At 54.4% G+C, this 21,839-nt stretch overlaps 1 protein-coding gene across 3 annotated transcripts in view; it reads left to right on the top strand.

Annotated features, from left to right (window-relative positions):
- Positions 1 to 21,839, top strand: part of NGEF (neuronal guanine nucleotide exchange factor) — a 133,078-nt gene that overhangs the window by 105,543 nt on the left and 5,696 nt on the right. For all 3 annotated transcript variants that reach the window (NM_001131496.1, XM_063712417.1, XM_024242873.3), the window contains 5 exon segments: positions 10,604 to 10,764; positions 12,472 to 12,624; positions 14,008 to 14,137; positions 17,941 to 18,015; positions 20,873 to 20,962. In NM_001131496.1, coding sequence (NP_001124968.1) covers positions 10,604 to 10,764; positions 12,472 to 12,624; positions 14,008 to 14,137; positions 17,941 to 18,015; positions 20,873 to 20,962 — 609 coding nt within the window.

Here is a 21,839-nt window from a genome sequence, read left to right as displayed (position 1 = left end):
AATCAGATGTAGATTTTTAAAAATAAATGAGGCTGACCTAACTGATGTGCAATCCAGTTACATTTCGTAGTGAATTATGTGAGCACGCGGGCTTCAGTGTGTCACTCTGATTTTTTATCGTCTTTTTATGTTAAAGACCTTCATGTGCTTCTCTTTTGTTAATATCTGGTAACGGACACAAAACCGGGATCTTCAGATTGCATGTTCCAAATCAGTGACTTATGTATCAGATCTTTTTTTCAGTCTATTTATCAAAGCAAGACAGGCAACTTGGACTGCCAGTACAATCTGTTGTCAGGAACTCTCTTTTTCTTTAGCTACAAAAGCAGCAGGTCGTGCTGAATTACTGTTCACACAAGGAAAACACCCTACAATGATGGCCTTTTGGTAGGCTTAGTCGGGGGGAGCCAGGATTTCAGAACAAAATACTATAGTATGTTTTCCTCCTTGTAAAGTAAAAATTATCTAGCTGAAATGGGAAAGAGTTCCCGTGTAGGACTTTCTCAGCTTATTAATAGTTTGTTGTTTTTGTTTGTTTTTTTATTTAGAGACAAGGTCTCACTCTGTGGCCCAGGTGGGAGTGCAGTGGTGCGATCACAGCTCACTGAAGCCTTGAACTCCTGGGCTCAAGCGGTCCTGCCTCAGCCTCTCAAGTAGCTGGAACTACAGGTGTGCAGCACCACCCCAGGCTAATCTTTAAAAATTTTTTGAAGAGATGGGGTCTTGCTGTGTTGCCCAGGCTATTCTCCAACTCCTGGGCTCAAGCAATCCTCCTGCCCCAGCCTCCCAAAGTGCTGGGATTATAGGTGTGAGCCACCATGCCAGGCCTCAGTTTTTGTTTCTTAATTTGTCCTGAAGCACTTGGTCCCACCCTTTTGGGGATGGTGTTTTAGTTACTGTTTGAGAACCCAACAATTGGAGGAAATAATTAGGCATAGATTCAAATTAAAAGGTTGGGAAGGGGCTGGGTGTGGTGGCTCACGCCTGTAATCCCAGCACTTTGGGAGACCGAAGCAGGTGGATCACCTGAGGTCAGGAGTTCGAGACCAGCCTGGCCAACATGGTGAAACCCCGTCTCTACTAAAAATACAAAAATTAGCCTGTCATGTTGGCACGTGGCTGTAGTTCCAGCTACTCGGGAGGCTGAGGCAGGAGAATCACTTGAACCCAGGAGGCAGAGCTAGAGAAAGATGGACTTGCCACGGTCCCTGGTCTTGGTGGGCTGGGTGTGGAGCTGGAATAGTGAGCAGGGGTGATGTGAGGCTCTCCAGGGGAGCAGGGACACACACTTACATGTGCACAGCCTGCCCAGGCTGTGGGGTGTGGCTCGGTCCCCGCACGCCCAGACAGGACTAATGGCTTTGTTCTGCTGGGGAGCGAGAAGCGAGGGGCCCTGCAGTCGCCTGGTACAGCCTAACCATAGGGTGGTGAATTGTCTTTTCTTTCGGTAGATGCTGGGTCTTGCTGTGTTGCCCGGACTGTAATTTTTACAGCTGTAAGTTGCGATGCAGCTCAGTCTGCATCTGTACAGCCTCTGACATACGGAGTTGTATTTTTGTTGTTTTCCAGCCTGTTTCACAACTTAAGCGTGTTTACTTTCCCCACCCCCAAAAGAAAATTGTGCATTTTAGAAAGAAATTACTTAGAATTTTAATATGATGGACCTCCATCCAAAAAATTAAATTGTGATTATTATTTAATTTACCAACTGTTACTGAATTATATATTTTTCTGTTTAGATTAAACCCTCAACAATTCAGCAGATGAGTCCTACAGTGGGAGACGGCAGGGAGTTTTTCTTGATGCTTTGAGGTGGATGTGGCCTAAAACATCAGCTAGGCGTCAGAAAGCAAATACCAATACCTATTTTAACAAAGTAGCAAAGTAGGCAGGTAGCATTTTTTTTAATTAATCTTTTGATTAAAAAATGTATGCACCTGATAGGAAGTTCAAAAGGTGCAAAAGGACTCTCAGTGAAAGTCTTTCTCCCACTCCTGTCCTGGGCCACCCCGTTCCCTCGTCGGACACATATTCAGGTGTGTGTGTGTGTGTGTGCGCGCCCTCGTGTCACACAAATGTAAACTACTATTAAAATATTGACCATATCTTTCCATCTCCATCCAAATAGAGCACCCTCATTTTTGCAGTTCTCTGGGCTCCATTGTTTAGATGTTCCATAATGTATTTAACCCGTCCCCGTTGATGGATGTTTGCAGTTGGAAATACCGGGTACCGAGAGTGTTCATTGCAGCATTATTTATACTAATGGAAGATTGAACATCTACACAGTGGAATGCTAAGGGAATTGCTAAGTGGGATTGTTGGGTGAAAGGTTAAATGTTCTTTAAATTTTGAGAGGGTATCGCCTAATTGCCTTCACACACTAGCCACATATGAGTGTGCCTGTCCCCTGCCACTAATGCGGTGCATTACCCAGCTATTTTATCTTTACCCAGTGTGCTAGATTAAAAATTGTATCTCGTCACAGTTTTTGTTTTGTTTTGTCTTGTTTTAAGACAGAGTCTCACTCTGTCACTTAAGCTGGAGTGCAGTGGCGCGATCTCAGCTCACTGCAACCTCCACCTTCCGGGTTCAAGCGATTCTTCCACCTCAGCCTCCCAAGTAGCTGGGATTACAGACACCGGCCACCATGCCCGGCTAATTTTTTTGTATTTTTAGTAGAGACGGGGTTTCACCATGTTGACCAGGCTGGTCTCGAACTCCTGGCCTCAGGTGATCTACCCGCCTGGGCCTCCCAAAGTATTGAGATTACAGGTGTGAGCCACCGCGCCCGGCCTCGTTGTGGTTTTAACGTAACATTTCTCTTGCCATGAGGCAGGCTGAACATGTTCTCAAGCATGTGTCTTTTTAAATTTACACACACTTATTTTAGCACGTAAACAGTTTTGCAAATGATTTTATTAACAGGTCAGGTTGAGAAAACTTAGTAACTGGCATTTGTGATGTGTGTGAGTGCCGAGGCTTGGGTTTGGGCCTCCAGCGCCTGCATCCCATGCCTGCGTTGAATATGTGACTCCCCTCGTCCCTTAGCAACCCGAGGGGTTAGCTGTCACTCCCCCATCAGACAGCCAAGCCCCCACTCCCCACGCTGCTCACGGGACCTGCTCAGTCCGGCCTCGAATTCACTAAAGACTGCGCTGCAGCAGTCTGGGCTCGGGCTCCGGCTCTGGAGTCCGACTTCATCATCCTTGTCTGCAGAAGAAGGATAGCCTTTGAGGGGTTTCTTCTTAACTGGAAGCCTTTTAAAGTCACTTCTGTGCATCCTGATGCCTGCAGTGTATAAATGACTGCACCAGCAGCAGGCACCGAGGCAACTTTGTGACCTTACTGTTGAGTCATCCTGGGGAACAGAGGGTGCAAATCACCCCAGGGCGGCTGCAGCAAGAGGACTCTGCGGGGCCGGAGCAGAGAGTGGAGAGCTTGGTAGCGCCCTGCCGCCCCTGGCTCTGGCCCCGGCCCCAGCTGCTAGAGGAGAGAGAGAAGTGGGCCATGGTGATCCCCGCACCACACACACCCCAGCCACTGCCCTGCCGAGGACAGACTCAGGCCGGGTCTTCAGCAGGCCCAGGTGGCCCTGATAGCTCCCACCAGCAAACTGGAGACACGGAGCCTAGATGGTAGGGCCTGTGCTGAGGTGTCACGGTGATGTCCCCACGGCCTCCAAGGGAGTCCAGGAAGGACGCCTTAGACCCTTAGCATTCTGCCTGGCCTTCTCTTCATCCCCTCCCTCCCTCCAGGCAAAAGCCAGTGAACTAAGTTGGGCTCCAGGCCAGTGCCCTGATGCCCAGGACTGGGGGTGACCCGTGTGGGGAGGGCCTGGCACGTGGGTGGATGGGAAGGGACCTCCCAGAACCCTTGTGGGGAAGGGGCTACGTTTTGTTTCCTGGCCGTGAGGAAGGTGGAGGGCAGCCAGTGAGCCCGCCCTTCAGTCCACGGTCTGCCGGCCTTTGGCTCCGACCCCTGCAGATGTCACCCTGGTGACGCAGCTGCACCACCGCATCACAGCGCATCGACGGTCACAGCATCAGAGACAGCAGTGATTTGTTAACACAGGGGTCGGGAGAAGCCAAAAAAACAACGCAAATCAGGCTGGAATGCACGGCTCAGGGGTCCACGGAGAACCCTGGATCATAAGGAGACCGTGTAGGTAAAGAGCCGGGAGGAGAAATCGTGCAGCCTCGAGCTTTGCTGAGGGTGGGGAACGCAGGGTTGATCTGAGTGCGGAGGCAGGAGTGGGACTCCGAGGACAGACACTGCCGGCCAAGCAGCATGGCCCGTGTTTGACCGTGAACTCTGGGACAAGCTGAACTGCCTTAAATAACAGGGAACTGGGGCCCGCGGGCTGCGTGAAGGCCCGTCGCTCTTTGGGTGTTAGGGCTGGCGAAGCTTCCGCCTTTCTCCATCAGGAGCAGGCTGGCTTCCTGCAGACTTTTCTTGGTGTCCCGGTTCCTCTTTTGTGACCTCTTGCTGATGGGTCGGGGGTCTCCTTTGTTTTTCAAATGTGTGACTTGAACAGGGTGGTGTAGGCGGCCCTAACTCCGGGACCTGGCTGATCCTGAGGCCGCGGGACATCACCACCCCAGAGCAGCCCCCTAACCCGCGCTGCCTGAGAGGGGGCCTGCTCACCTGGCCTCAGGCCCTGGTCCTGGCCCCACGGGCAGCGTGGCTCCCAGTGCCTCTGTGGGTGATGGTGTGAGAGCATGTGTGTGTGTGAGTGAATGTGTGTATGAGTGACTGTGAGAGCATGTGTGTGAAAACCAAAGCAGACCCCTGACCCATCAGCAAGAGGTCACAAAAGAGGAGCCTGAAGAAAGTCCAGGCTGGACCGGAGTTGAATCTTCACAAGGAATCCAGGCCAGGAATGGGCTTAGGAAAGCCAGGAAGTGTGCCGGGAATACTGGCAGATAGCAACAGAGCTGAGAGCGCCATTCCCAGACCAAGCAGAGATTCAGACAGTCGGGTCCAGGCTACATGCGCATTCCCTGAGGAGGAGCTTCTGTGGCAATGATACACACGTTCACACGCACCCTCATATGCACACATTCACACACACAGTCACATACTCTCATTCACACTCACATTCACACTCACCTTCATACACATTCACCCACTGTCACATACTCTCATACTCTTTCACACACATTCACACTCACACATTCACACCCACTTTCATACATACTCATTTACACTGTCACACACAATGCATTCACACATTCACACATTCACAGCCACCCTCATACACACTGACTCACTCATTCACACACGTTCACATACTCTTACACCCATTCACACTCACATTCACACCCACGCTTATATTCATTCACAGTCACACACACACATGCATTCACACACTCACACACATTCACTTACATGCTCTCACAGCCATACCCATATACCCATTCGCTCACATTCACTTACACACACGCTGTCGATCACACCCATATACACATTCACTCACATTCACTTATGCTCTCACACAATCACACCCATATACCCATTCACTCACATTCACTTACACGCTGTCACACATCCACACCCATATACCCATTCACTCACATTCACTTACATGTTCTCACACAGTCACACCCATATACACATTCGCTCACACATGCTCTCACAGTCACTCATATACACACTCACATTCACTTACACACACACGCTCCCACAGCCACACCCATATACCCAGTCACATTCACTTACACATGCTCTCACACAATCACACCCATATACACATTCCCTTACACACACATGCTCTCACACAATCACACCCATATACACATTCGCTCACATTCACTTACACACATACTCTCACTGTCACACCCATATATACATTCACCCACAATCTCCCACACATGCACTCTCATTCCTTAATGCTCACACCCTGACTCGCATATGTGTATGCACACATACACTCATTCCCACTCACCCTCACAGGCTCACACTTCCTTCCACTACCCTGGGACGAAAGTGCCATGGGAAGGCAGTCTTGCTGTGTTCACAGCTGAGTGCCCAGTGCCTAGATCAGTGCCTGGTGCTCAGCAGATGCTCAGTGAGCATTTGTGGAACGAAGGAATGAACGAGTGAATGAATGAAGAGCGAGCAGAGCCTGGATCCCTCGTCAGCTCTGTGCTGCCATGTAGAGGCTTAAATGAGAGCGAAAGTAATATCGATAAGGAAAAGATAGCCATATCGACATGACAAACAATTTGACATACAAAAGGAAGACAAACATCCTGGAAGCTAAAATTCACAGGTGACATTGCCTGTAAATGGATGAGGAGGGGTGAGAGTTCTGGGGAATGAGACTCAGCCATACCGATTAGCAGGGATTCAGGCCAAGGCCCACAGCTGAAAGGCCCTACCTGCCATTTCCTTCAGCCCTGAAGATCAGGACAGAGACGCTGTCGGCCAGAAGATCCGGGTGATCCAGAGCCAGCGTATCATCCCAGGTGTCTCTAGCAGGCGTCCTTCAGGGCCATGTAGTTTAATGGCATGCTTTTCTGTGATGTGGCGCTGTGGGCATGGGGGTTTTCCCCTGGGTATCATTCGTATCAGTTTTGTGAGTTACGTTTGCTTGGAACTTGTGAGCTGGAACCACTTGACATTTTCTTAGGAAACTTAAATTTAGCAGCAGGAAAATGAATTCATAACAGCATCTGTAGCAGAGAAGCTTCCGGGAAACTGGCTGCCCGTCATAGCCTCACTTTTGTGTCGGTGGACACTGGCCGACCCGGGGTCTGCTGCCAGTCAGCGCTGGGCTGTGGTTCTGCTGCTGTGAGGCCCGCTGCTGTGTGCTTGCTGTGGCTACTTTTTTAGGTAGATGATGCAGATGTGACGTGGGGATGGCCACGGAGAGGCCACAGGCACATTTCAGCGTCTCATCTCTGACCGTCGTTGTCTCAAGTCAGGTGCAGACACTGATGCTGATGGTGGTTCAGGGTCTGCAGTTGGCCACTGGCCCTGGAGTGACATCAGTGTGAACTCTCTGTGGGGTGTTCCCAGCTTCCAGATTCGTCCCTTATTTTAGAGTTCTCTGCCAGGTGGGTGGGTGGGCAGAGCTTTGCAGGGAAGCAGCAGTGAGAGCTCCTGCAGGTGGGCATCAAATGCCCAGCAAACCCCTGCGCTGCCTGGGAGGTGGCAGCATCTCCACTCCTCCAGCATCCAACCATGTAACTTTCGGGACGCAACTTCGCTTCTCTGTGTCTGTTTCCTTTTGGTAAAACGGGAGCTTCTGTTTGTCCTTCCTGGGGGACCTGGGAGGATTAAGTGAAACAGCCTGCAAAATCCCACCACTCCAGGGCCCACTGTGTTCTGGGAACAAATGCCTCTAACCCTGGAGCTCCTGCTTATATGCCAAAGCCCTGAGCCCTGGGTCAGGGCTCTGATGAGTGGAGAAACCGGAGGGTGGCCCTAAAAGGAGTGAGGCAGGGGATGGGCAGGACCCTGGGGAAGGGGCCAGACCCCCACCGCCACCCCCTACCCCATCCCTACCCTCACCCCTGCCCCCACCCCATCCCCACCCTCACCCTCACTCCCACCCCTACTCCCACCCTCACCCCTACCCTCACCCCACCCCCGCCCTCACCCCTACCCTCACCCTCACCCCCACCCTCACCCCTACCCTCACCCCTACCCCCACCCTCACCCCCACCCTCACCCCTACCCCCACCCTCACCCCCACCCTCACCCCCACCCCCACCCTCACCCCCACCCTCACCCCCACCCTCACCCCTACCCCCACCCTCACCCCCACCCTAACCCCCACCACCACCCTCACCCCCACCCTCACCCCCACCCTCACCCCCACCCTCACCCCTACCCTCACCCTCACCCCTACCCCCACCCTCACCCCTACCCCGTCTCACCCCTACCCTCACCCCCACCCTTACCCTCACCCCTACGCCCACCCTCACCCCTACCCCCTCTCACCCCTACCCTCACCCCTACCCCCACCCTCACCCCTACCCTCACCCTCACCGCCACCATCACCCCTACCCTCACCCCCACCCTCACCCTCACCCTCACCCCTACCCCCACCCTCACCCCTACCCTCACCCCTACCCCCACCCTCACCCCTACCCTCTCACCCCTACCCTCACCCCCACCCTTACCCTCACCCCTACGCCCACCCTCACCCCTACCCCCTCTCACCCCTACCCTCACCCCTACCCCCACCCTCACCGCCACCCTCACCCCTACCCTCACCCTCACCCCTACCCCACCCTCACCCCTATCCCACCCTCACACCCACCCTCACCCCTACCCTCACCCTCACCCCTACCCTCCCCTCACCCCTACCCCACCCTCACCCCTATCCCACCCTCACCCCTACCCTCACCCCTACCCCCACCCTCACCCCTACCTTCACCCCTACCCCCACCCTCACCCCTACCCCCACCCTCACCCCTACCCCCACCACTACCCCCACCCTCACCCCTACCCCACCCTCACCCCTGCCCCCACCCCTATCCTCACCCTCACCCTCACCCCTACCCCCACCCTCACCCCTACCCTCACCCTCACCCCTACCCTCACCCTTAACCCCACCGCTACCCTCACCCCCACCCCTACCCCTACCTTCACCCCCACCTCTACCTTCACCCTCACCCCACCTTCACCTTCACCCCACCCCCACCCTCACCCCTACTCCTACCCTCACCCTCACCCTCATCCCTACCCTCACCTCCACCCCAACCTCACCCTCCCCCTACCCTCAACCTCATCCCAACCCTCACCCTCACCCCTACCCCTACCCCCACCCCTATTCCTATCCTCACCCCTATCTTCACCCTCACCCCTACCCTCACCCTCACCCCTACCCTCACCTCCACCCCCTACCCTCACCCTCAACCTCACCCCTACCCCTACCTCCACCCTTATCCCTACCCCTACCCTCACCCTCACCCTCACCCCTATCTTCACCCCCACCCCTACCCCCACCCTCACCCCTACCCCGGGCTCCTCACTGCTCTGTTTCCATCCCTCCTCTGTGGCCATAACAAATCACCAGAAACCAGGTGGCAGAGGATGACAGGAATTGATTCTCCTATGGCCCGGGCAGGCCGTGCTTCCTCTGACAGCTCTGCAGAGGATCCTTCTGGCCAACTCCAACTGCTGGTGGCTGCATTAGTCCCATCTCTGTCTGTGCCTTCTCTGTGTGTCTGTGTTACATTGTCAGATCTCCCTCGGCCTCTTTTATAAAGACTCCCATCATTGGTTTGGGGCCAACCTTAACCCAGGATGATCTCATCTTGAGTTCCTTGACTCAATTATGTCTGCACAGACCCTTTTCCCAAATAAGGTCCCGTTCACAGGTACTGGGGTTAGGACATGGATGTAGCTTCTGTGGGGGCCACAGTTCAACCCACTCTGCTGTCCCTCCTGGGAAGTGACTGTGGGACCTGAACCCGCCCTGAGTCAAGGAGTATCAGAGGGTGACGGGGAAGAGGAAGGTGAGTCATTGGGTTGATTTGTAAACAAGGGAGGAAGGTGAGCCGGGATCTGCCACCTGCCCTTACAGAATGACCCGTGAGATGCAGAGCTGCTGTTAGATCCTAGTCAGCTATTCAGAGACTCAGTAATCAGGTAATAATCACGACATCGAACAAAGGCACCTCCAGAAAATTGATCAGGTTATGGATTTCCTTCTCTCTTCCAAAATGAAAATCACCTTATTGGTTCTGTTATAAAATCAGACCATGATATATGTTCATTGTTAAATTATCAGGCGATTCAAAAGGTAAAAATAGTAAACATCCCCCCAGATTCCACCCCAGATTCGTGCTTGACACTGGCCGGTTTCCCCCTGATGCTTTTCTGCTGGACGTGGAGGAACAGGATTCCTCCCACCTGCTGAATTTCGCACCCACTGCCACACCCAGCGCATGGGCCGAGCCACCCTTGGCAGCTGTGCGGGCTCAGTTGTGTGGCTGACCTCTCTCTCTCTCTTTTTTTCTTTTTTTTTTTTTTTCAGACAGAGTTTCACTCTGGTCACCCAGGCTGGAGTGCAGTGGCGTGATCTGGGTTCACTGCAACCTCTGCCTCCCAGGTTCAAGTGATTCTCATGCCTCAGCCTCCCAAGCAGCTGGGATTACAGGCGTGTGCCACCACACCCAGCTAAGTTTTGTATTTTTAGTAGAGACAGGGTTTTACCATGTTGGCCAGGGTGGTCTTGAACGCCTGACCTCAAGTGATCTGCCCGCCTCGGCCTCCTAAAGTGCTGGGATTACAAGAGTGAGTTACCACGCCCAGCCTGACCTCTCTTGTTTTTGTCTTGTTTCATATTTTGGATCTTAGGCTGTCTCCAGTTGTCAGTATGGTAAGTGTTCTCTCACAGGGAGTAGCCTCCGTGCCCTGTCACCTTAGGGGTAGTGTGCTCCCTAGGAAGAGTGGCCTCACTGCCATCCCCGGCCGCGGGTGTTACCAGCTGCTCCTGCAGCAGCCATCCCAGGCCCCAGGAGCAGGCGATTTTTCCCTTTCAACTCCCTGCTGAGCCTCCCTCTGCTCCTCTGTCTCAGCACAAGGCTAGCGCCTTCGTGGAAGGCCAACTTCAGGTGGTAACCATGGGGTCTCCCTGCTACAGGCCATGTTTGAGCTGGTCACTTCTGAGGCGTCCTACTACAAGAGCCTGAACCTGCTCGTGTCCCACTTCATGGAGAATGAGCGGATAAGGAAGATCCTGCACCCGTCCGAGGCGCACATCCTCTTCTCCAACGTCCTGGATGTGCTGGCCGTCAGTGAGCGGTGAGGACCGGGGGGACAGCCACCTCCCTCAGGGCCCTTCATCCCCAGGGCACATGCTTGAGACACTGGTGACAAGTGCTCGATACTGGCTTCTGTACTTCCAGATGTTTGGAATGTTCCATAATAAAATATAAATAAATGAAGAACTAAATCCAAACCTCACCACCCCTCCCGACAGGGTGGCCAGTCACGTACCCCGGCGTCCCTTCCCATGAGCACCTGTGTCCCACACAAAGCTCTGTGCTGAGCATCCTGCTGGCCCCAGGTTGGAGTGACGCTGAGTCCAGCTCTCTCATGCATCAAACCCGTGGTTGGACAGGTTTAAACCAGGCAGGTCCACGGGAGTCTTGTGACAGGGACAGAAGGTGTCCATGTAAGCTGCTCCTTACCCTAGCAGAAAGCCCCAATGGCGCATGCAGGGCCCCAGGCCCTGTGCAGGGTGCAGCCCTGGATTCCCACGTCCTCACCTCCTGAGTGCGTTTGCCACGGCTCTGGGAGCTGTGCTTCCAGCAGGGACTGTGTGAAGCCTGGGCTGACTGCAGTGGAGGAACAGTAGACAGACATGTGTCCATTGAATCCTGTGAAAAGGAAATGAGCCAAATCGTGTGGCCAGGATGAAAGAGCACTTACCATCCCCAGGGCAGGCCATGGAGTTCTGCAGCCAGAAGCCACATGGGGCTCAGCTGGGACAGTGCCTGGTGATCAGATGGGAAACCAAGGCGGGGCCCGGTGCAGCCCCGCTCTGAGCAGTGGGGATCCGCTCAGCATCACATGTGGCACCCTGGGAGCTGCTCGCTTTCTGTGGGCCTCCAAGCGGGTCTCTCCTCCGCGGTGACGCTCTCAATTCTGTTTGCAGCCCCCTCACCCCCTCGTGGCAGCCCCTTCTGGTGGATTTGGGAGGTGATGGCTGACTGGGGCCACAGTGGCCTGTGAGACCCCTGGGCTTCTGCTGCGGCACTGCTTTTTTATTTATTTATTTATTTTTGAGACAGAGTTTCACTCTTGTTGCCCAGGCTGTAGTACAATGGTGCCATCTCGACTCATGGCAACCTCCACCTCCTGGGTTCGAGCGATTCTCCTGCCTCAGCCTCCTAAGTAGCTGGGATTACAGGCGTCCACCACCACGCTCAGCTAATTTTTTGTATTTTTAGTAGAGACAGGGTTTCACCATGTTGGCCAGGCTAGTCTCAAACTCCTGACCTCAGGTGATCAGCCCACCTCGGCCTCCCAAAGCGTTGGGATTACAGGCATGAGCCACTGCACCTGGCCCCGCCACAGTACTTCTGTCTTATGTATTTATTTGTATTTTACTGTGGAAAATTCCAAACATGCAGAGGTAGATGTCCATGTGTGCTGCTCACCAGCGTCAGCAGTGGTCAGCCCAGAGGCCAGTCCCTACCCCCCAGGGGACCCTTCTGGAGCAGATCCCTGTGGTCATCTATTTTATCCTCAAACACATCAGCACATACCTGAAAGATAAGGTCTCTTGGTGCTCCTAGCACCATCAGCCCCGTGAAAACACAGTCATTCTTCAAGATGACCAAATACACCGCCAGTGCTCGGTGCCCCTGCCAATGGATCTTGTCGGCCTGTACACTCACCGTGCACGCTGGTGTGTCCAAGTCAGGCTCGCACGCTGCCCTTGGTAAGACAATCCCCCACCCTACCCCCCGGGCACCCTCCGCCTCAAGACGCTGCCTCTCGCAGTTTCCTCCTGGAGCTGGAGCACCGGATGGAGGAGAACATCGTCATCTCTGACGTGTGCGACATCGTGTACCGTTACGCGGCCGACCACTTCTCTGTCTACATCACCTACGTCAGCAATCAGACCTACCAGGAGCGGACCTATAAGCAGCTGCTGTGAGTGTGCCCGGCAAGGGGCTCAGGGGAAGGGGGAGGCGCCCGGGGCAGCCATACCAGTGCTGGCCCAGGCTCCTTACACGGTGGCGCTTCATGGTCCTTCACCTCTGCGTTCCCAAGGTCCACACGGGCCACCGGAGTTGGCCAGGCTGGTGACAGTATCCCAACCGGGGAAGTTCCAGGGTGTATTGGTGTCACTAGAGAAACATTAGCCCAGCCAGACCCCAAGAGAATCAGCGTAGCATCCACTGGACCTGGATCCAATGGCTGAGCAAAGCACTGTGCAGTTAGAAAAGAGAGCTTGAGGTCAAGTGAGGTCACGTGGACAATTCAAAGCCCAGGACATCAGAGACTGGGGTTGAACTAGCAACAAGGGCAGGGACAGCGTGGGAAGAGCCTCGGTGGGGCTCCTCCAGCAGCGCCGGGACATTGATTGCTAATCTGCCCATTTTGTAAACTTTCTCTGAGGTTTAGTTGACAAGGTAATTTCCCAGCCAGCGTGCCTCTTCTGAATTCTGCACGCTGAGGTTCGCGCTTCAGTGACTGGGGTTAGCCAGGGAGGCCGTCTTGGCTCTGCACGGAAGCACCGAGGGAGTTTTCCAGTTGCAGCGTCTGCACATTGCGCTTCACTGTCTTTTCCACCAAGACATGGAGTTCACGGTGCACGTTTCAAGCCTGAGTCTTTGGGCATTTGGATGTTTTAACAGTTGGTGAAGGAAAATTGGAATTGGAGGGAATCAGGATGCAATTTTTGAGGATAAACATTGAGAAGGCAAGCATGTGGCAGATTAGGAATCATTCACAGCACCCAAGAGCCTGCCGCTGTGGCCCCTACCAGGCTGTGTGAGCAGAGGCTGAGTGACAGGCAGAGCACCTGTCCCTGCCGTCCCTGCTGTCCCTGCCATTCCTGCTGACATGCATGGGGCTGAGCTCACCTCCAGCTCTCCCAGCCCTCATCAGTGCTGTGGCCCAGCTCATCGCCGAGCCCACCTGTCAGAAATAGTGCAGGCTGTCCTGGTGGTGTCTCGAGCCTGCTGCCCATTCCTGTCACTACATGGGTTTACCTTGCCACAGTTTCCCGCTGGGTGAAATCATCTAATTGTGCATCTGATTCACAGACTTGGCCACACAAGGAATCCTTGTCCTCCCACACACAGCATCAGCATATTGTGCCAAGTCTTCAAGGCCAGGCCTGTGAAGCCACTATTGTTATTTGACTTTTACGTGAACAGTATATTTTCCTTTTGAAAAAAACAAAAAAATCAACATGTTTTCTGAGCCCGTGGGTCGTCTGGATCCTGGGAGGCTGTGGACGGGGAGGAGGAGTCTCCAGTTCATGCCTCCTGAAGCTCAGAGACCTACTCCACGTGTCTGTGTCCCCAGCCAGGAGAAGGCAGCTTTTCGGGAGCTGATCGCGCAGCTAGAGCTCGACCCCAAGTGCAGGGGGCTGCCCTTCTCCTCCTTCCTCATCCTGCCTTTCCAGAGGATCACCCGCCTCAAGCTGTTGGTCCAGGTACAGCCTCCTCCACCTGACCCACAGACGGGGCTTCCCAGGCTTTCCTGTGGTCATTCCAGGGCCCTGTCAGCTTTCTAGGAGGTCTGTTGGTTCAACAGATACTAACTAAGCTCCTCCCATGTGTGCCAAGCACGTTCCTGGGCAGTGAGGGCGCAGCGCCTGCTCCCAGGGAGCCCATCGCAGAGGGGAGAGACCGACCCATGCACAGCCAGGAAGTGGGCATGGCCCTGGGGACAGCCAAATGGGCCGACATGACGGGGGTGGCTGGCTGGCCACTGCCAGTTGCAGGGGTGGGGGCGGGTCAGGAAAGACACGTGACGTGTAAGCTGAGACCTGGCTGACAGGGAGGAGCTGGTGGGGGCAGGTAGAGGAAAGAACATTCCACGCAGAGGGAACCACTTGTGCAAAGGCCCCGAGACTGCAAGGTTCATGGACAGAAAGGCCAGCAGCGAGCTCGGGAACATGACGGGGACGGGAGTGGGTGTGGAGATGGGGACAGAGGCAGGTCCAGGGAAGACATTGGGTCCTGTCCTCAGTGTGACGGGAGTCACCTGATTGGACCCACTTTTAGGAGCTGGCCCTGGCTGCTCCAGAGGGTGACGGAAACGGGGCAGGGGTTACACTGGCCCGTGGGGCTGCGTCGGGGAGTGGGGGCCCAGCAGGGATGTCAGGGAATTGAAATCAGTGACTTGCTGAGAGAAGGACCGAGGGTGACTCCTCAGCTTTTACCTTGAGCAGTTTGGGGGTGTGCGGCCGTTGCTGAGATGGGGAAGTCTTGGGGCGGGGAGGGCTCAGGATTCAGGGCAGGATGAACTGAGTTTGAGATGACTTTGGACAGTTCAGTGTCAGAGGTCAGAGTTAAAGGGAGAAGTTGGGCAGGACCTGCTGGTGTCAAGGTAATTAACCGAAGAGGCTGCCAAGGAAGGAGAGAAAGGGGCCTGAGACCAAACTCAGGGACGCAGCCAGGCCTGGGAAGGAGCAGCGCTGAGGGAGGAGGAAACCCGCAGAGCTGGAGGCATGGGAGACCCGGGGGGATGGGGCTTCCAGAAAAGGGAGGCTCCAGCCAGGCCCAGAGGCAGGCCCAAGACCCCCTCTACCTGACAGACCCAGAATCAGGACTGAGACTCCCTCCTCCTGACAAGCCCAGTGAGACAGGATGGAGACCCCCTCCGCCTGACAGTCCCAGAGGCAGGACGGAGACCCCCTCCACCTGACAGGCCCAGTGAGGCAGGACGGAGAACCCCTCTGCCTGACAGGTGCTGGGGCCCTGTCTACTGATGCCCTGGGCAGACGGAGCCATTGGCAGCTGGGCCGGTGAAGTGGATGGTAGAGTGCAGCTGTGGCCCTGAGGAGCATGAGCTGAGGGAGACCTGGGAGCCACAGGTTGCAGAGGTCAGAGGTCAGACAGGTGAGAGGCCAAAGACCTAGGGGCAGCTACTCCAGAAAGAGCAGAATTACAGACAGGAGGCCCAACCCAGGAGGAAAGGACTTGGGAGCATGAGGCCAAGGAAGCAGGTGTCGGGGGAAGCCCCCGGCCCAGGGCTAATGGAGACACCAATGTGAGGGCAAAGCCGGGACGGCGACCCCAAACCGGAAGACACCTGTGATGAATGCAATTCCGTGGGAAATATTTTTTTAACTTGGAAAAAGTGAAACAGAACACAGTAACATTTCCTAATTATGCAGTGAAAAATATTTTAGGACATTTTATAGAGAAAGTGCATATATGAATATATTAAAACCTTAGCTTCTGTAAGATGAAAACCAACAGTAAGATTAAAAGCAATGGAAATGCAGTGATTAGGAAATGGTGGAATGGGGACAGCTGGGGTGGGCACTCAGGGAAGGGCTCAGAGAAAGGGGTGGCGGGTCAGGGACCATTCCAGAGAGAACGGCAAGTCTCCACATCAGGCAGCATGCTGGGGACACACCGAGTGGAGGCTGGCGTGGGAGAGCACGTGCCAGGCTAAGGAACCCATACTGCCCTCCATTTGAGGCCACAATGCCACCTGGTCAGATGCAGCTTTTATGCCTGTGAGAAAAGATGGCGCCTAGACTGTGCTGTTCAGCAGGGATTTGGAAGTAGGGGGACAGTTAATGACAGGCATGGTGGCCACATACAGGGTGGAAAAAGCAGGAAGGTGGCTTTGGGTCTCGAAGGTCTCTGGCTTGGCTGCCAGGCAGAGGTGGGCAGGTGACAACAGGAGAGGCCTGGGCTGCTGTCAGGGGAGACATCTGTGCTGCTGTGGCACCCAGCAGCCGGGAGGACAGGTGGTTGGTGCTCAGATGCACCCAGCCTACTTACAGGACAAAAGCCAGTCAGAAAACATGGGCATGGTGGGGATTGCTAAGAGGAAACCATGTGGAGTTTATAGAGCAATGTCAAAATTGTAATTTACAGGTGAAAGCAGTATGGGCATAATTTTTTGTTAATTGAAGAAAATTGAACCGTTGGAGAAAAGACTCTTTCTTACACTTCCATGGATAAGACCAAAGTTAACAAAGTTTCGGGGCCAAATGACAGTCCCAGGGAGGAGAGGGAAGCCCTTGGTCCCCCTACCCCTGTTCCGTAAGCATTTAGTTCCCCTTGGGGACAGAGCTGACCCTGACTGAGCGTGACAGAGCTGACCCTGACTGAGCGTGACAGTCCTCACTGCTGGGTGCCACACCTGCGGGCTCTCTTGCCCTCCATTTGTCAAATGGAGGCTGTGTGCATGTGTGTGTGCAGGCGTGCATGTGTGTATGTACATGCCTGTGTGTGTGTGCATGCCTGCTCGTATGCATGTTTGTACACGTGTGTGCACGCAGGTCTGTATGCATGTGTGTGTGTATGTGTGTGCGTGCATGCATGTATGCATGTGTGTGCGCACGCATGCATGTATGCGTGTGTGCGTGCACATGCTGCAGCATGGGTCTGGACTGCATGTGCGTGCATGCATGTATGCGTGTGTGTGTGCGCGCATGCTGCAGCATGGGGCTGGACTGCGTGTGCGTGCATGTATGTATGCATGTGTGTGTGCACACATGCTGCAGCATGGGGCTGGACTGCGTGTGCTTGCATGCATGTGTGTGTGTGCGCGCATGCTGCAGCATGCGGCTGGACTGCGTGTGCGTGCATGCATGTATGCATGTGTGTGTGTGCGCATGCTGCAGCATGGGGCTGGACTGCGTGTGCGTGCATGCATGTATGCATGTGTGTGTGTGCGTGCATGCTGCAGCATGGGGCTGGACTGCGTGTGCGTGCATGCATGTATGCATGTGTGTGCGCGCATGCTGCAGCATGGGGCTGGACTGCGTGTGTGTGCATGCATGTATGCATGTGTGTGTGTGCGCGCGCATGCTGCAGCATGGGGCTGGACTGCATGTGCGTGCATGCATGTATGCGTGTGTGTGTGCGCGCATGCTGCAGCATGGGGCTGGACTGCGTGTGCATGTATGTGTGTGTGTGTGCGTGCATGCATGTGTGTGCGTGCATGCATGTATGCATGTGTGTGTGCACGTGCATGCATGTACGCGTGTGTGTGCACGTGCATGCATGTATGCGTGTGTGTGCACGCATGCTGCAGCATGGGGCTGGACTGCATGTGCGTGCATGCATGTATGCATATGTGTGTGCGTGTGCGTGCATGCATGTATGCATGTGTGTGTGCGTGTGCGTGCATGCATGTATGCATGTGTTTGCGCGCATGCTGCAGCATGGGGCTGGACTGGTGCAGTAGGGAGGCAGTCACGGTCAAGGTGGGAAATGGGAGGAAAGATCAGAAAAGATTAAAGTTAACGCAGCCTTTCCCTGTGCATAGAACATCCTGAAGAGGGTAGAAGAGAGGTCTGAGCGGGAGTGCACTGCCTTGGATGCCCACAAGGAGCTGGAAATGGTGAGTCTCGCCTCCTCTCGTGCTGTATCCCAATGCACTGTTTTCCTCATCCAGGCACACCTTTCCAGCCCTGCTCCCCACATGTCCGTGTGTCTTGTTAGAAAATGCAAATTTATTTTAAAATTCACTTTTGCAATCCAAAAGAGTCACTGGGGCTTAAAAAAATACACCAGGCATGGCTTGGGTAAAGCCTTCTTTACCCTGCTTCCTGGCTCCAGCCTTACGTACTCACCGCCTGTCTGTTACTGTGCCTGGCATGGATGTGGGGACAGCAGCATGGCTCTCAGGATGTTCTTCACCAGTGTGGAGCTCTGCGATCATGCACAGGCCGTGATTCCTCTCATCAGCCACCTGGGATTGTTCTATGCAGGCATCTGGGGCCCACACAGACCCCAGGCTTGTCTTTGCCTGTTTCTCCATGTCAGAAACAGTCTCTCCTCCCTCCTGTGAGGCTCACCGAGGCTGGTTCCCACTCTCCCTGTGCCCTGACGAAGCCCTTTGCTCGGAACCCAGCCCTTCACGCCACTCTCCCAGTCCCCGGAGCTCAGTCGCCCCTGTGCATCTCTGTGAGGGGATTCACTGGCCCTGCCCAAGAGCCCTGGGCCTTGCTGCCCAAGAGTGCAAGGACCGTCTCTCCAGACCATCTCCTGACCCTCAGAGAGGGACGGCTCCTCCTAGAGGTTTGCAGCAGAGCAGGGGTTTTGCGGGAAGGGCCAGCAAGTATGTTTCAGTCCTCAGGAGCTCTTACCATGTGCTCTGCCACGTTTGGCTCCTGGCATCAGCTGGAGCTGAGAGCCAGCTTTTGACAGCTGTGCTGGGGCACCTCCATTGAGCCAGTGACGCCGTCATGGTGGAGAGCAAGGTGGGGGACGTCCATATCCCACTTCTTTGTCACCCCATGGCAGAAGCTTAGTAAAAAGAATATCACTCTCAGTGGGCATCTGATGGTCATTCTCAGCCACATTGAGACATGAAGACTTCCTATCCTAATGCAGTCGGTTCCCACCTCGGGCCACTCCTCCTTTCCCTTTCCCAGACCAGTTGGCCACCAAAATTCCTCTGGCAGTTACACGCTGTGCCTAGTGAGGAAAGGCTGGAGCCTCAAGCAGGGTAGCCAGGGGGCATCCGCGACCTATGAGCCAGGCAGCATCTCTAGGGGCCCATGCCCACCTCTGGAAGCAGAGCTTCCCTTTTACCTGATCAGATGTGAGTTCATCCCAGCCACCACCAGACAGCAGCCACACGGGGCCACCATGGCCTGTGAGGGGCCCACGTGCCCCAGAAGACTCTCCCTGAGGTCAGCCCTGGGCCAGGGGTATGTTTTCTGTTTTTAAAGTTCTTTTCTGCTTTCATCTTCATTTTCCTTATAATGAAAGGTATTCTCTGTTTCTAATAGCTTTTTTTAAAAAAATCAAGGTTTATTTTATCTCTGATTTATAAAAGTAATTATACTCAATACCAGGAAACTCAGAAAATGCTTGTAAGTAAAAAGAAAACAATAAACTTCCCTAACCACCTCGCCCTCCGACAGGCTGCAGCTCGCCCTAAACAGACGCCTGTGCACACACACCTGTGCACAGCACAGTCGCAGGGCACACACTGCACATACGGATGGCACACGCACAGCACATACACGCCCATACATATCACACACAATACACACTGCACACACACATACACGGCCCCTACATAATCACACAGTATGCACTACACATACATACAGCACATACCACACACAGTACACACAGCACACACACATACACAGCCCCTACGTATCACACAATACACACTGCACACACACAGCACATACTTATCACACACAGTACACACTGCACATACACACAGCACATACTTATCACACACAGTACACACTGCACATACACACAGCACACACTTACACACAGTACGCATAACACAAACAGCACACATGGCACATACATATCACACACAGTACACACTGCACGTGCATACACACGCACACACATAGCACTCTGCACATATGCACAGCACACAACACTGCACACACTGCGTATACACAGAACACATGCACACACGTGGCACATACATATCACACACAGTACACACTGCACATGCATACACAGCACACACATATGACACTGCACATATGCACAGCACATACTGCATATACACAGCACACACATGGCACACATGGCACACACAGCACACACCACTGTATTCTTTACAAAAAGGGCTTGTGGTTTAGAAACAGCTTTGCCCCGCATCCGAGTGCAGGTGGAGTCCCTGCCTCTTTCCTGGATTTCTGTTCTTGCATATGTGCATAGATCGTAATTATTTTAATCGAATCCATTGATGGCTGTTGAGGCTGGCACACTTCTCTGGGCACGGTGCTCATTTATGTGCCCTGACTGACAGCCTGCAGTGAGCCTGGTCCTGTGCCAGGCCCCATGTGTCACTGCAGAATTTTCTTTCTTCAGAACGAGTCCTCAGGAGTCCCAGGAAGTGTGCAATTGTTAGGTCCTTTGGTGCTTGGGTAGCCTCCCAGGGGGCTGTGGGGAGAACAGCCCGGAGCCCTGCCGGTCCATCCAGCCTACAGAGGAGGAGGGATGCCTCACGCATGTGTCTTCTGGAGTTTGCTTCCTAGCAACGGCAAGGCACCAACTTTCTCCACCGAAACTAACAGGTTTTCCCACTTGCCTTTGCCCCACAAGGTGCTAGAAAGAGGAGCTCCAGTCCAATTGAGACTGGCCAGCCATCCTCAGCTGTGGGCACAGTGCCTGGTCACGGTGGTCACTCAGCCCTCTCTGTGGCCTGAGCAGGAGGAAGGGGCCGGGACAACTGGCTTTGGTAGCCTGATGTGCCCTCCTTCTTGTCCCAGGTGGTGAAGGCATGCAACGAGGGCGTCAGGAAAATGAGCCGCACGGAACAGATGATCAGCATTCAGAAGAAGATGGAGTTCAAGATCAAGGTGAACCGGAGGGATTGGTGTGAGCCTGTGTCCGTGCACGGGCCCCTGGCCCCGCCCCAGAGGCACAGATCACTGTGCCTGGCTGGCCTTGCTTAGGTCCTTGGTGACTGGCCACACTTAGGGTCCCCTCTGCCCCCTGACCTCCCCAGCTGAAGCCACCCCACCTGCCACCAGGCGTCAGACACCACCACGGTGGCCCGGACCTGTCTCCTGGGAGACGGGAGTGCGGGGCTAGTGTGCAGCCCAGACCCACGCGGGGTGTGAACCCTGCTCTCACCTGCCTGCTGTGTGGCCTTGAGCAGTCAGTTTACATGGAGGGTGTGGTGGGGGCTGCTCCAGGGATTCTCAAACCAGGAGGATTTGGAAGTTACCAGCTTCCCCCAAACTTCAGAAAACTTCAGGCATTCGTGAGCCCTTAGGTCCCCTGGGCCCGACTTTCCGGGAACTTGGCCACATCGGCACGCTGTGCCCACAGACGGTCCCTGAGGTCAGGCTTGGTTTGGGAGCTGAGCCCCCCTAGAGGAGGCAGAGGCGGTCTTCTGGGCGTCCCATGTAGCTCCACACGGGGCTGACCGCTGGCTGCCAGGCGCCTGCCGCTGAGTTGCATCGTCTGCCAGGCGGCTGTTCAGCTGCAGGCCTGACCTCCTTGCCCCGCGGGTCCCATTCTTTCCTCTCTACTGTGAACTCAGCCCCTTCTCTGATTCTGCATCCCACAGGCAGAGCTTGGTGGGGGCAATGATGACAGACACTAGCTGCCACACTCACAGGCACACACACGGTATCCACACAGCAGTGCACACATGTAAACAGCAGTGTACATGCACACAAGCACATGCACATAACTTTAAGCTCACATGTGGGTACACAGAACACAGGC

This window comes from Pongo abelii, chromosome 11 (assembly GCF_028885655.2).
Source record: "Pongo abelii isolate AG06213 chromosome 11, NHGRI_mPonAbe1-v2.0_pri, whole genome shotgun sequence".
Classification (NCBI taxonomy): Eukaryota; Metazoa; Chordata; class Mammalia; order Primates; family Hominidae; genus Pongo; species Pongo abelii.
This window is presented reverse-complemented; position numbering and strand designations above follow the sequence as displayed.